A 14,707-nucleotide genomic window follows, 5' to 3' on the forward strand; every position below is an offset into this window, starting at 1 on the left:
TTTTATAAAATTAAATTTTAATTAAAAAATAATCAAAAGAGATGTAATATAGATTATTAACTGTCCTTTGGGCAACTTGTGCTAGAATTTGTTAGCTAGATTTATGTATGTGCATTTGTGGAATATATTTACCAAAAGCTGTATATATTCTTGAATATTTTGAGTAACATTATGAAAATGGCCTGTTTATTTTAATTTTTCCCTGCTCTAATGGATTTTCTACAAAATATCATCCTGAAAAGTGATAAGAAATAAAATTATTTCTTAAAACTATATTATTGCACCTATGTAAGTACACATGTTTGTAACTACATTTTTCAAATTTCTACTGCAAAAGGGGACTTTACCATAGCACCATCTGATTAGGCAGGAAGCATATATAAATTTTACTATGTTGAAAATAATTCTATAGTGTTTTTTATAAAATTATATTATATATTATGTATAATGTTATAAATTATGTACAGTATAACGTAATATATTAATATAACATAACAGTATTTAATAAACTCACTTACAAAATAAATACTTTTCTCTATTGTAAAGAATTTACAAATAATAATTTTTATGGAATGCTTTTTACATATTGCAATTTGTAAAATCTTTACAACTAATAAATGTATTAATAAGTAACATAATAAAGTATTAATATACTTTATGGTTATTTTAATATTAAAGCTTACCTTTTGAATTATTTATGATATGTAATATCTTTTACTTCATCAAAACAGTGATAAATAAATATACATTAAAAAGAATTTGGAACAGCAAGCCAGTATGATTACTCATATTGTTTTTGGTAAATTATATTAAAAAGTTAATCACGAAATAAGATCAGTAAAAGTCATTTTTAATCTAACATAATACATTTTTATGCTATTGTATATAATATAAAATCATTAAATAAGTTTTTTTTAATTAATCAATAATGAAAAAACAGAAAAAATATTCATACTTGGCACCATAATCAGAATTATTAGGAAAAAAAGTGTTAAATTCAGGAACAAAACAAGTTTTTATTTAGAAACATTTTCAATCTCTTAAAAGATCTTCATCAAATATAATCTATTAGAGCTTAAATTTATCTTTGTATACTTATAGAAACAATTACTGATCAATATATATATAAATAGTCTTACTAATAAAGGTGAAATAAATAAAAAATATTGTTTCTGATCAGTAAGACTATTTGTCTGCATCCATAATTTTCCAGTATAATAAAGTCCTGTTAATTGATATTTGTACTTAGTATACAAAGATAAATTTAAGCTATAATAAAGGACACAAAGGCATAATAATTGGATAATCTATTAGAATTTGCATATATAATCAATTGTGTTTTATTCAGAGTTAACCATTTATATTGCTAAAAATAAAATTAACTTTATATTAATATATAAAATAGCTTTTCATAGCTTTTAAAATTTTAACATAACATTAACACCACTTATTTTTCTTTGAAGTGTTAAGTTACATGATCAAATATTATCCAAAGAACATATGCAACACTAAAAAATAATCATTTATTTGTTATTTATCTCATTATATCCAGATTCTGAGAGTAACAAGTAAAGAATACTCCAAAAAGTATTTGATAATTTGATTCTTTACGAGTACTGAGTAATAACTACTTACATATCATTAATCTCTTCTAAATAGTATACAACAGATGATGTATTGATAAGTTATAAAGACTAAATTGACTAAAAATCACTTAACACAAATTTAATGTGTTCATACCTGATTCCAATCAGGAGTTGTTGTATGAGGTGAAACACAACATACTGCTGAAGTATGCTTGTAAAATGCTGCTTTTCTATGAAAATTCATTTCTGTATATAAATCAGAAAGATTGGACCACCATTGTATCTGAAAAAATAATTATTAGATTAAAAATAAATTCAAAAAACTAATTTACAAAAACAAATATTATAAAATGAAAATTAATGCTAGAAATTATCTGATGATAATTGGATGGTCAGAAGTTAAAAGAGCATCAAAGTTAAAAGTCAAAAAAGTCAACTTTTGCAGAACCAAAAAATTTTGCACTTCATTTTCTTAGAATATTATAATATTATTTTTTACTTATGCACATAAAATGATGCAAATTAATTTGTCTAGGATGTTAATGTGATAAACATAAAAGTACATTATGTTTAGTGATGACTTTCAGCTACAAAAACAGAATTGATAAAAAGTGACATGTGCCCTTTTACCCCAAATTGAATTTTGCATAAAAATTAATAATAATAATTCAATACCTTACAAAATAATAAATTATATTATTTATCATGTATTTATAATAAAATGTGATAAATCTGTTTTTTCTTTCTCTTTCTGTAAGTGTAACTAAAACTAAAAAATAGTAACTTAATATAAGATATATATATATAATTATTTTTTATAATTATATTTTTATATAACTCAAAGAAATTACTAAACAAATGGAAACTTTTAACAATAAGTTACTGAGATATATTACCGGTATAAATTAAATGTGAACAGTGTAAAAAAAAAACTTTGAATAAAACTTATTTTATGATATATCAAAACTCACAAGATATTGACATTAATAACTGTATATCTTTATACCAAATCTTAATAAATTATATTAAAGAGTAAGACCCCGCTTAACACAGGGAATGCATTCCTAGATGACAAAGTGCTAAACAAAACAGTGTTAAATGAGGTAATTTTAACATAGAGTAAATAGGGAAAGGGAAATGTGTGACCAAAAATAGTCAGATTTTACAGTAGAGCATCGATTATCTGACTCAATTGGGGACTGGAGTTGGTCGGATAACTGAAAAAATGGATAATTGAAAAGTATGAAAAAATACATTATTAGTATAGTATGTTAGTATATCCCATGTAATTAGTATATTAGTATATCGCTATTAACCTACTTTGCGTTGAATTTTCATCGATGTTAAGCCTAACTAAATTTTTTTTAAAATAATAATCGTCACTATTGTATTGTTAAAAATTGTAGCCAAGACATAGCCAAATATAGTAGCACCACATCACTAGCGGACATTTGAATTTGCCGACTAGAATGCGGTCGGTTAACCGATGTGATGGTTGATCAGGGGTGGATAATCGATGCTCTACTGTAGTTTAATTTTAAGTTATTATTATATGAATTTGCATAATATATGTTAAATAACATAAACATATGCACACAGAAATGTAAAGTTCATTTTTTGTGATGAAGGTCCTGGCTCTTCTGAAGTTCTTGTTTTTTGCAATAAAGTCACGTAGTTTCATTTGTCGCTTTCTTTTTCTTTCCTTAAGCAAATGTCGATAGCAGGAGATCACATCCAAAATGCCTTTTCTTGCTTTTGCACTCCTTTCAAAATCTGGATCATTCGCTACAGTTTGATTAATGATTTCGGTTATTATTACCAAACTTTTACTAAGGAAAGTTCTGTGACAAGTTCTTTGGGTTCTTCATTTTCAGAATCACTATTTTTCAGTTCTTCATGAATTCCTTGTTCTGCCAATTTTTGAAGGTCGTTGTTGGTAAGACTTTCACCAGAAACCTGCAAAATACTGAAGGTTTCTGGTGAAAGTCTTACCAACAACCTTCGGTCAACTCCTCAGTATCCTGCTCGTCTACATCTGCTAGTCATGCTGTATCGATTAGGTGGACAATTTGGTCAACAATAGGCTCTTCTCGTTGTGAATTCTTGGATACCTTTGGTCATACCTTCTTCCACACTTCATTCCTGCATTTATCAGTTAATCCTTGCCAAGTGAAGTCGCTATTGCCTATGGCATCCATGATGTTATATTTTTTCTAAAATTGCACCAAACAAACATAGATTTAAGGGAAGTACAGCGCTATGACAAATTCCCACCTTTTGCTGATTGGTTATGTTCATAAATAATTGTATTATATATGAATCAATGAAATGCTGAAATAATTTGAATCAGCATAAATTTTGAGCTTTTTTCAGGCTTTGAGCAGATCGTGTTATATCAAATCAGCATTAAGCAGGGTCTTAACTGCATTATGTATTATAACATTTGATGATTAAAAATATTATCCTTTAATATTTACACATCACATTAGTATGTTCACAATCATTAATTTATTAAATTATCTGTAATTATTTTGATCTACACCATTCATTAACAAAAAAATTATGCACCAAGGAGGTATTGGAACTGAATGAAATTCTATTAGTGCAAATGTATTGACAATGGTAGTAAATGATTACAATATCATGGCAGAGACAATTTTTTGTGAAATAACAATGCAATTTCAAGGAACCTTTAGTATCTCCTCTTGCCTAGATATATGTGTGACAATGTGGTCAGGCATCAAGGGGAGACATAAAAGCCTTGTGATGCTATCCTGCAACAGTTTGACAACAGATGCTGTAAGTGCCAAGACAGATTGCTCATACTTGTAGATAGTTGAATCTGGCATTCCATCTGGTCTACAAATGCTCATTGGATGACAAATCTGGAAACTAGGTAAGCCAAAAGAGACATGACTAAGGTAAGAAAAACATTCCTGAAAAATACTAGTTATACGTGGTATGATCCAAAAGTTCGGGGAATGCAGTAATCTACGACAACAAAAGCATGTATTTGAAGTTACAGCGTATGAAATGGATTCTACCAAACCATTTCTACGTGTTCAGGTTAATTTCACCCATGTCATGTGATTAAACCGCGAGCGCTGCTGTTTTTTTCCAGAGATAGTTACCTTTGTCCTGTGACGTAATCAAAGTGGAGTTTCAAGAACAACCTCCAACATTTCGACTTCACCGTGACCTTTCATCGTATAATCACCATACACCTTTCTTAGCAATTTTAAAATCTCCGTAGGTGTTTTACCTAAACGCTGACAAAATTTAATGTTGGAGATTGTTCTTGAAACTCCACTTTGATTACGTCGCAGGACAAAGGTAACTATCTCCAGAAAAAAACAGCAGCGCTTGTGGTTTAATCACATGACATGGGTGAAATTAACCTAAACATGTAGAAATGGTTTGGTAGAATCCATTTCATACGCTGTAACTTCAAATACATGCTTTTGTTGTCGTAGATTACTGCATTCCCCAAACTTTTGGATCGTACCACGTATATAAACAAGCATTACTTTGATGGAAAATGGCTTTTGTAGCCTTGCCATGAAAGACAACAAAGAAAAGCATATGACTGAACATACTACATGTGTCATCAATGTTCCTCATATGTTACTAGCGATAACTAACTATCATATGCAATGTCTCACCAAACCAGCATTCCAGAAAAAGGGACAGTGTATCTCTTAACAGTAAAGGCAAGAATGATGTGCTCACCAGTGGACCTCAACACTAATACATTGATCACCTGTTATCAAACAAAATTAGGATTCAGTAAAGACAATATGCTTCCAATTGTAGCAGTCAATGCTACTCTGTCATGGTGCCACTGAAAATGAAGTGAATGATGTTGGAGTGCTAATGACAGAATGAACAGTGGTTACTGTGCATGTAACTTTGCCTCTGCTAATCACCAACTCAAATGATTCCTTTTAAATCAAAAAAAAATCATTAATTAAGAAATTTAAAAATATATATATATATTTGTTGATTCATATTAGTAAAATATATGTGAAGAAGAAAAAAATTACACTCCTCTAAAGAAATGAGAAAAAAGAATATGTTTAGAATTTAAATAAAAACAAGTTTTAACAAAAACTTAGTTTCTATTTAAAATTCTAATAACATGTTTTCAATAAGCTCTTTAAAATAGTAAGAATTTTTGCTTTCACATTTGTATTGTAGTAATGCATTTTGTATCATTTGATTTATGTCCAACACTTTCATAAATATAAGATCTAAACAGATTGTTTGAATCATTGTATATATAAATTTTAAAATAACTTTAAGAAGAATACACAGTATTTAATTTGAATTTTCATTAATTTAACATACAGTGAATCAATGTTTAAAGACTATATAAGAACTTTTAACGTAATGTGATAAGTTGCTCTAATTAGCTTTCAGTTTGTTTAATATTGTTTACTTTATTTTCAAACCAAACTACAATTTAACCCAATTATAACGTCATCAGAAGTAACAACAACCCTACTATAACATTAGATTTTTATCAGTCCCACAATTTTACTATACTAGATAATGTTAAAAACCCGCTTGTAACAACATAAAACCCTGTTTTAACGTCATATTTGAAGCACCCCTAAATTTACAAAATTAGATTACAAATTTTATTTAACAAACAAAATACTACGTGTTCAGTCCTAGGATCAGAGTCCATTTCCTAAAATGACTGTGGGTGGTACTCTCACCACCTGACTTCAGTGGGGTGAGTTTCACCACACTTTTAAATGACGTGACGATTGGTTATTATGGTATTATGTACTCATTTTTAAATTATTTTATGCTAAATTGTTAAATATTCTATTATTTTTAATATAATATATTATATCAAATAGTTTATAAAAAAATAATTGAACCATTTTTAATTGGCATACAATGAATTAGTTTAACCTTTTGTTGCCTTTCAATTCGACATTATTCTCAAAACTGGAAGTTCTGCCATTATTGAAACTTAAGAACAAATAGAAATTTCTTATAAAAGATAATTTTTGAAATTTTTAATTACGTGATGTAAACTTAGACATAATAATGTAAATAAAGTTGATTTAAACATGTAGTTTGCATTTTTATACATACAATAATAAATTATTATCATCATAATAGATACAGTATACTGTATTACCATTAAGAAATAATTTTACGATAATACATATGATGTTAAATTAGAATGGATTTTATAATAAATTCTTAAACACACTTGGTACTTTTTATGGGACTGAAATTATGACCCCACAGATAATGACACTCAGTTATAATGTCGAAAAATTGACGTTATAAACGAGTTAAACTGTATTAATTTTTTAAATATTTTTTCTCAACCAATTGCCTTTCAGAAATGCATCTGTTTACATGTTATACACAAAATTATTTTTTCTTGTTAATTATTCTTGTGACATTATATAAAATAATAAAAATATTGAAACTTAAAATAGAACTATCAAATATATTGTTGATAAAAAGAAACTACAGTAGAGAGTCGTTTATCCGAACACCGGTTATCCAAACGCTTTCCAGTCGGACTGTGTCGTGCTGAATCAAACTTTTTTGATACTAGATTTACTTCTAAAGTATAATTTTTATGTTTTTATATTTTTCAATATATTTATTTTGTTTGTACAAAATAAAGAAATAATTTTTAATGATACAATAGCCTCGATTATTATTATAAAAATTTTTGTTAGTCTTAAAATTGACGAAAATTCAACACAAAATGACACACAACAGAGAAAAATTTCAACATCGGACAGGTTAATATATTTTTTCGTACATAATCGGTTATCTGAAAAATCAGTTATCTGAACAACCCCAGTCCCCAATTGATTCGGATAAACGACCTCTACTGTATAAAAAAAATTTGTTTAAACAGAATTAATAATGATAAATTATTAATAAAACCATATCATTATTAATTCTATAACAATTAATATATTGTTTAAAAGAAAATCACTTTATTTTACTTAAAGTGTATAAATTCATAAAATATCTGTAAATATGGATAATTGAAAATTTTCTGTTATAACTGTTTATATTTATTGCATATTTGTTTATATTGTAATTGTAAACTTACTTGTTCTGTTGTCGTGCTTGGAAAATTCAAATAAACTATATTTTGAAGAAATTCTGAAGCAATTAGATATTTCTGTAAAATGTTCAAATAAATTCATTTTAACTTTATATTAAAAAAAACCATTATTCATCATTTATTCATTAATGCTTAATACCTCTTGCAATATATGAGCTTTGGCTGCTTTAATGCAACATTCAATTTCAATAATGGCAGCATTCCGAAACTAAAAAATACAAAAAATACTACATATATAATTTATAAATCTGCTTAAGTTAAAATCAAAATTTATTTAAGTAATTCTCTTAAAATATTAAATATAAACATCTATAAATCATATAAATAATTAAACCACTTTAAACATTTAATATATGCCAGGTTTAATAGTAAGAATGATAAAAAAAATAATGTTGATAGTAAATGTTTAAATATAATAAACATACCAAAGCCCAATGCATTGACATTAAACCAAACAATCACCTTAATTAATCAGGTTATTATTAATAATTAGATATTAAGTAACTTGGTATTAGAGGTAGACATTAGGTGCCATCTCTTATCTAAATTAATAATTATAATAATTTAATAATTTATTAAATAATCTTCCAAACTGTTCTAAATTATTTAATAAATAATTAAATTGTAATAATTGTGACCAGAGGGTCGGCACCTCTTTAGTGTCTCATCGGGAACTATCAAATATATTGATAGTTCCTGACACCTAAGACCTGATTGACACCTGGGAGTAAATTGATGTTACGAGGTTAAATTGTTTACGTTGAGGTCCGATTTCTCACATAATTATTATACCTCTACCTCCAATACTAAATTACTTAACATCTAATTATTAATAATAGCCCAATTAATTATGGCAATTGTTTGGTTTAGTAATGTTTAAAAATTTAATCTGTTGTTCAGAAATAAAATTTCTCTAGAACAATAAATCAAACTTTCATAAAGTTTAAAAACCATATAAAATATTTTTATAATAAAATAATATTTTTATTTATACATACATAGAGTATATTTATATACATATCCATTCTTATGTTTATTAGCTCTTGTTCTTACTCTATTATTAATATATTTTAACATGAAATAAGCTAAGACAGGAAAAAGAGTATATAATTACCATGCTATTTGTCATCATACTCTATAAACATATCCAAAATAAACAACGTTATTTACATTTAACGTAATACATGTTAGGCTCAAAGATCAAAAACACTCAATGAGCAGAATAAACAAGAACATGTTATTGCTTTACAAAACAGCCACAGCAAGAAATTTCACTGGCTACTTATAGAGAGCCATGTGTTCTGACAGTTTAAAAAATGCCAAGATTCAAAATTTGTGTTGTAACTGTTAAAAGAAAAACCACAATGTATTGCAAATTATCAACACAACACAACACATCACGGCCACTTCCTGTTTATTTTGTAGTAGCAAATAGTGAGTTCAGGTTATATAACTATGTTTAAAAATTAATAATGACCAAGTTCAATTATTTTTGCGGAAACTGTTAGAATGACATTTAAAATTACAGATGGTATCTTTCAAAAAACATTTATACTTTTTATTGATGCAGTACTTCTCACAATTATAGCTTACAAAGCTTCTGAAAGCAAAGAGACTGACTAAAGAGACAGTAAACCTGAGGGCACATCAAGTACACCAATAAAGTTGTTGTCTGGAGTTGTAAACTTGTTGAAAGCATAAAACTACCAAATAGGCCTTTGGTAGCCAACTGATAGAGTTCAGCTGTATTTACTGATGTGATGCTGATCAAAACTAATGAATGACTGAATTGACTTTGAATTAGCTTTGGTCTTCTTCCTCAATAAGATTAAGATGGTAGATTGTTACATGTATGTGTGATAAAAATGCCTCATGTTGTTTTTGCCTGTTGAAAATGCTGGAAAACATTGTAGTCATTTTTTGACAGTCCTGACACAATTTTCACATTGTGGAAATTTTTAAAATGCCAGAACACATCATGGCACTTTGTAAGAGCCAGGACATAAAATTCTTGTTGTGGTTGTTTCTGTCAAGTCACAATAAATTCTGGTCATTTTTTCTGCTCATTGAGCAGTTTTGATCTTTGATCCTATATAAACAGTAAAACTAGAATAAAATGAAAACCTGTCTAAGCAAGAAAAATTCTTTGGAGTAGAGCCGTTTTTTCTGTTAAAATGAAACCTGTTCAAAATGGAAATTTGCCAAACTGGAAAAAATATTTGGTACCTTGCAATTCCACTTCCACAGGTTTTACAGTATATAACAGGGGCGGGCAAGCAAGAGTTCAGTGGGAGCCGCAATGTAGGTTTTGCAAATGCATGGGAGCCGCAGTTCTGTACTGTCATGGTAGATAGTATGGTAAGGCGTGCGATTTTATTATATCATATAAATATAATATAAAACAAATATTGAATTTTTTTAATAAACATATTTTCACAAAATTATAAAAATAAAATTGTAAAAATATTAATAAAAAACAGAAATTAACACTTTCGGCAAGAGCTGCACATAACTCAAAAAGAGCCGCATTTGCCCATGCCTGATATATAAGGTAATGGCACCAGTGGTTAACTGTTTAGTGGTTTTGGACTTTGATACACTCAAACCTGTTTTTGTGCAATGATAGGGACCGCATAAAAGAAAACGCATAAAAAAAACTGCACAAAACTTCACAAGTAGCTTTAAAAAATAGTTTTTGCAACACAATTAAAAAGTATTTTTTTTATGCGGTGAATAGGGACCGCATAAAAAAAGTCTCACAAAGAAAATAACTAAAAGCCTTACGAAATAAGTAGGAATTGCTTTTTTAACTCCTTGGGCCTTTTTCTGCAATCCCTAATGGGGAAAAAATCCTCTAAGAATTTTATTTTTTATATTAATTAATTATTTCCACTTAAATACGAATCTAACATTAAAAAGTTAAAAATAATGGTTAAAAATGATTTTATTTGATAAATATATCTGCAGGAAATGTTATTCTTTCATTTAGCAAGGCCTGAACTTTCACACCTGCAGTCTAAAGCTGAGGGGAGCTAACTTACCACATCTGTTCAAATATAACACAATATTTTTGATTTTTATGCTATTAAAATACGAGGGGACCGAAAAAACATATGAGAAAAAAGTTTACTGAATAAAAAATGAAAAAACCTGCTGATGTCATAGAAAACATCCAATAGTTTTAAAAAATTTTACAGAAATCAATTATGTTCCAATTTGATTGAAATTTTCATATACTGCACAAAAAAAATCGCACAAAACAAATCGCACAAATAAAAAATCACACAAAAAAAGACCGCACAAAAACAGGTTTGAGTGTATTTTTTATTACAATGTGTAGTAACACAAAAAGCAAAATTTATATGTGAAAGTAAAGTTTGTCCTATAATTGTCATGAAAAAACATTTTTTATTAGATCTTTGTTTACATTATGAAACAAAATAATTTAATCATGGGCTTTTCACCCAGAGTTGACCAACAGGTTGTATGATCATTTATGTTGATCGACAACTGGGTTTTTTTTCATTGAGAACCTCACAAATGTGTCAACTGTGAGCTGAATAAGCAAGCTCATTAATAAGTATTTTATAGAAAACATGGAGCCCTCGTTATCTTCTAAAGACCTGACAATGCCTCATTATGTGGTTGACTACCATTAGGGGTGTTGCGCACTAATTTTTCCCATCACCATGAGTGAGCAACTTGTTATTCTTGCATGTCATTGAGAAAGGGTCATCTTATGATGCTCCTTGTGAAGATGGCTGGCCTAAACCTGCTTTTATGGACTAATTACACACAAATTTCACTCAACTACTGGAAGCGGTCAATAATAGGCACCCCTATCTTATACAAATAAAAAAGATTTTATAGAGAATTTAATCAATATAATACAATCCAGACTTAATTGCGTAGCATGAGATATATAAAAGGGTTTTTGTTTACCCACTAAGGCAAACATTCAATAACTAAACACACAGTAGATGTAAGAAAATTCATTTATTTACCCATGATATAATCATTTACAGGTTCAATCAAGGACATCAGCTCTAGAACAGGTTCTCCAGAAGAAACCCTAAACCTGATCATCAGCAGAAATCACAAAACTAATAAATGACCACAACACACCAAATTACAATAATACTAATCCTATACAATAAACAAGAATAATTATTACAACAATAATTTTTCTAAACTTATATTACTATGGAAAGTCGAAGATAGGAGGAGAATAGTAGTAACAATGTAGATAGGACAGAACAAAGGTACCCAGGTCCTGCAAATGTCTTTCAGTTCTCATTGTCATGATGGGTCATACGGAACTTCTTGCACAAAATTTACACTTCCATCTTCTTCTCCTTAGTTTTTGAGGATTTTTACTTGTATCCAAATTGTTGGTCATTCATTCAGTGTGTTAGAGTTGAATGTCAACTCTAACACACTAACTTTGCCCCAGGTATTTCAAGGTTTCCACTATGACTTCACCTGTCTAGTCAGGTACTGGACAATTTCATGTCTCTGCCTTCTCATCACCCTCTCTTTTCAAACACAATCTCAAGAGTCTCTTCTTCCCCATGTATGCTTTCTGGCAACCTTGTACTCAATGTACTGGTTATTCCAGAAGTGGTCCTCATCTTCAAGAAGGAAGAATTAAAGAGATTAGAAAGTTCTAGAAGGGAGAAAGAACAAAGAGCTAGGGAAAAATGTATGAAGAACAAAAAGACAAAAACAGATAATATGGTGTATGGCCATAGTAACATTATGTAAAATGTCCAATAATTTATTCTTGTAAGAAAATGGTTACTCAGCTTTTCAAAAGAGTTGATTATTCTGACTACTGAAATTTGTTTTGTTTCAGTACAGTAATACCTAATTGGTAAATAGCTTAGAAAAAACTCCAAGCCCCTCACCACTAAATTATAAAACAACTTCCAGTATTTTTATTATTATTTTTTTTTATTACTGTTGTGAGATCTGGAATTCCCTCAGAATTAAACTTGTAATAATTCGTTTTAGGAATTTTCCCCTAATATAAACATCCTGTCTAAAAACGGCCCTGGACGAGAAAATATGCGTCCCCGGCCAGATAACATCCTGTCTAAAAACGGCCCTGGACGAGAAAATATGCGTCCCCGGCCAGATAACTGTTAACAATCCTTTGTTCTTAAATTGTATCCAGATCGTCTTGCAACTTTAGTTTACACTTAACGTCTGAATTCGTCATGTATTTTGAATCCTGGGAACACCTATGACACAAATCGTCATCGATCACGTGACCGATTTCCCAGGCAAAAACTATAAAAGCCACTCCTTTCCCCCCTCCGGGGAGTCTCATATCATCTGCCGAACAAACGCCGTCGCTCGTCGTCACTGCTTGGACCTACTGTCCTAACGTCTCCACGATCAGTCGCAACCTTATAAACTGTGCCATTTTCGGATACTAATCTCCACATCAAGGATATCAAAGTGATAACGATAAAAGGAACTACTAATGAGGTATGAACCGAACCTGTAAGCTCTCTCTCTTGAACCCTACGCGATTTAGGGAATTTAGTCAGATTTTGTATTGGTGTCCTTTGTTAAATTTAATAAATCTTGTTTTAATTGTTAATTGGTGTCCTCTTGGTCTCGAATATCGCTTTCGCCTTACCGTCAACCCCATCTCACCTCCTATCCACTCGCGTAACGCGTAACGCTAAGCCAACAAAACTTTAGCCATCTTGACAAGCGAAAGATCAACGACCTGTTACCAGAAAGGGGAGATACGACTTCTCCTACCTCTCCGATCTCACATATTGGTGTCACTCGAGTGGGGTTTCGACCTTTTCAGAACCCTAGTAGGTGCCAGAAATCACATATTGGTTGGCTCCGATCTCACACTGTAAATTAACAATAAAAAAATTATTGTTTTCTTTAACATAATGTTAGAATTTCTCAATAGGCTGACTAATCACTATCTGAATTGCTCATGCATAGGTTCATTGTTCTGTTGTTTCTCTTATATTCTTGGTTCACCATCTCTGGTCTCCAGACTGACTCAAGAACTCCAGCATAGGCATCATCTTTCATGATCCCTTTCATCTTTCTGATGGCTCAGCAGGCTGTCAGCACTTTTCAGGACAGCAATCAGTGCATTCTTTGAGTTGTTGAGAACCTTAGCGATCACATAAATCTTGAAGGAATGCTTGATGAGATATCCAGGAATAAAGCATTTCTTCATCCAGTGAATGACTTCCTCGAGTTCAGGCACTGGTTCCTAGCAAGAGTGTAAGACTTCTTGCTGTGCAATATTCACTCCTGTACTGCTCAGAATAACTATCCTTGAAAGATTGATTCCAGTAAACATCTCAAGATTGAATGAGGCTAGTACATTCCCTAGAATGATGACCATGTCAGTCTTTATCTTTGCTAGTTCAGCCATCACTAAAAACTAGTCAACCCTAGACTTTGTGAAGCCACTTGACAGTTCTTTGTTCATCCAACCATTTCTGCTAAGCACAATTTCAAATCCCTTGATCAACAACTCTATCTTCAAGAGCATCTTTGAAGAGTGAAAAGTGGCAATTTTCTTCTATCAACTTTTGTGCCCAAGACAACATTGACTGGAATTTTTCATGACCAGCTGTTTGAATCAACGAAATAAAAGCTGAAATGCTCTTAGCAAGGCTTGTTAGTTGAACAAGCAGTCTTTCCATCACTCCCTTGTGTTGGGTTCATATTTCTCTTTTATAAGCAAAGATTAGATAAACAGAATGAACTTTTCCAACTTGTCATGAACTTGTAAGGGAAATTTTGGCTCATAGTCATCCACCAATGTAGGGAGATGCCCTTTCTTGCAAGGAAATTTTGCAGTCAACTGTGACTGGCTTCAAAGTTCTCCACAGTTGAATCACAAATAGTTTCACTATTGAATATTTCCCTGGCCTTCAGTTTTCTTGAAATAGAAAGCTGTGTACTTCCTATTTTGTCTACTTAGTCCTTTATTTTCTCCTCTATTCCTTCACTTGCA

General features: G+C 30.2%; 1 protein-coding gene across 1 annotated transcript in view; it reads right to left on the reverse strand.

The window, feature by feature from the left end:
* Window positions 1-14,707, reverse strand: part of LOC136988457 (trafficking protein particle complex subunit 9-like) — a 76,810-nt gene that overhangs the window by 40,125 nt on the left and 21,978 nt on the right. The window contains exons 7-9 of the mRNA XM_067286303.1: window positions 7,841-7,909; window positions 7,687-7,758; window positions 1,741-1,869 (exon numbers count right to left, since the gene is read on the reverse strand). Of these exons, the coding sequence (XP_067142404.1) occupies window positions 1,741-1,869; window positions 7,687-7,758; window positions 7,841-7,909 (270 nt within the window). The remainder of the gene's footprint in view (window positions 1-1,740; window positions 1,870-7,686; window positions 7,759-7,840; window positions 7,910-14,707) is intronic.

Source organism: Centruroides vittatus, unplaced genomic scaffold (genome assembly GCF_030686945.1).
Source record: "Centruroides vittatus isolate TY-2023 unplaced genomic scaffold, ASM3068694v2 scaffold_3315, whole genome shotgun sequence".
In the NCBI taxonomy this organism is placed as follows: Eukaryota; Metazoa; Arthropoda; class Arachnida; order Scorpiones; family Buthidae; genus Centruroides; species Centruroides vittatus.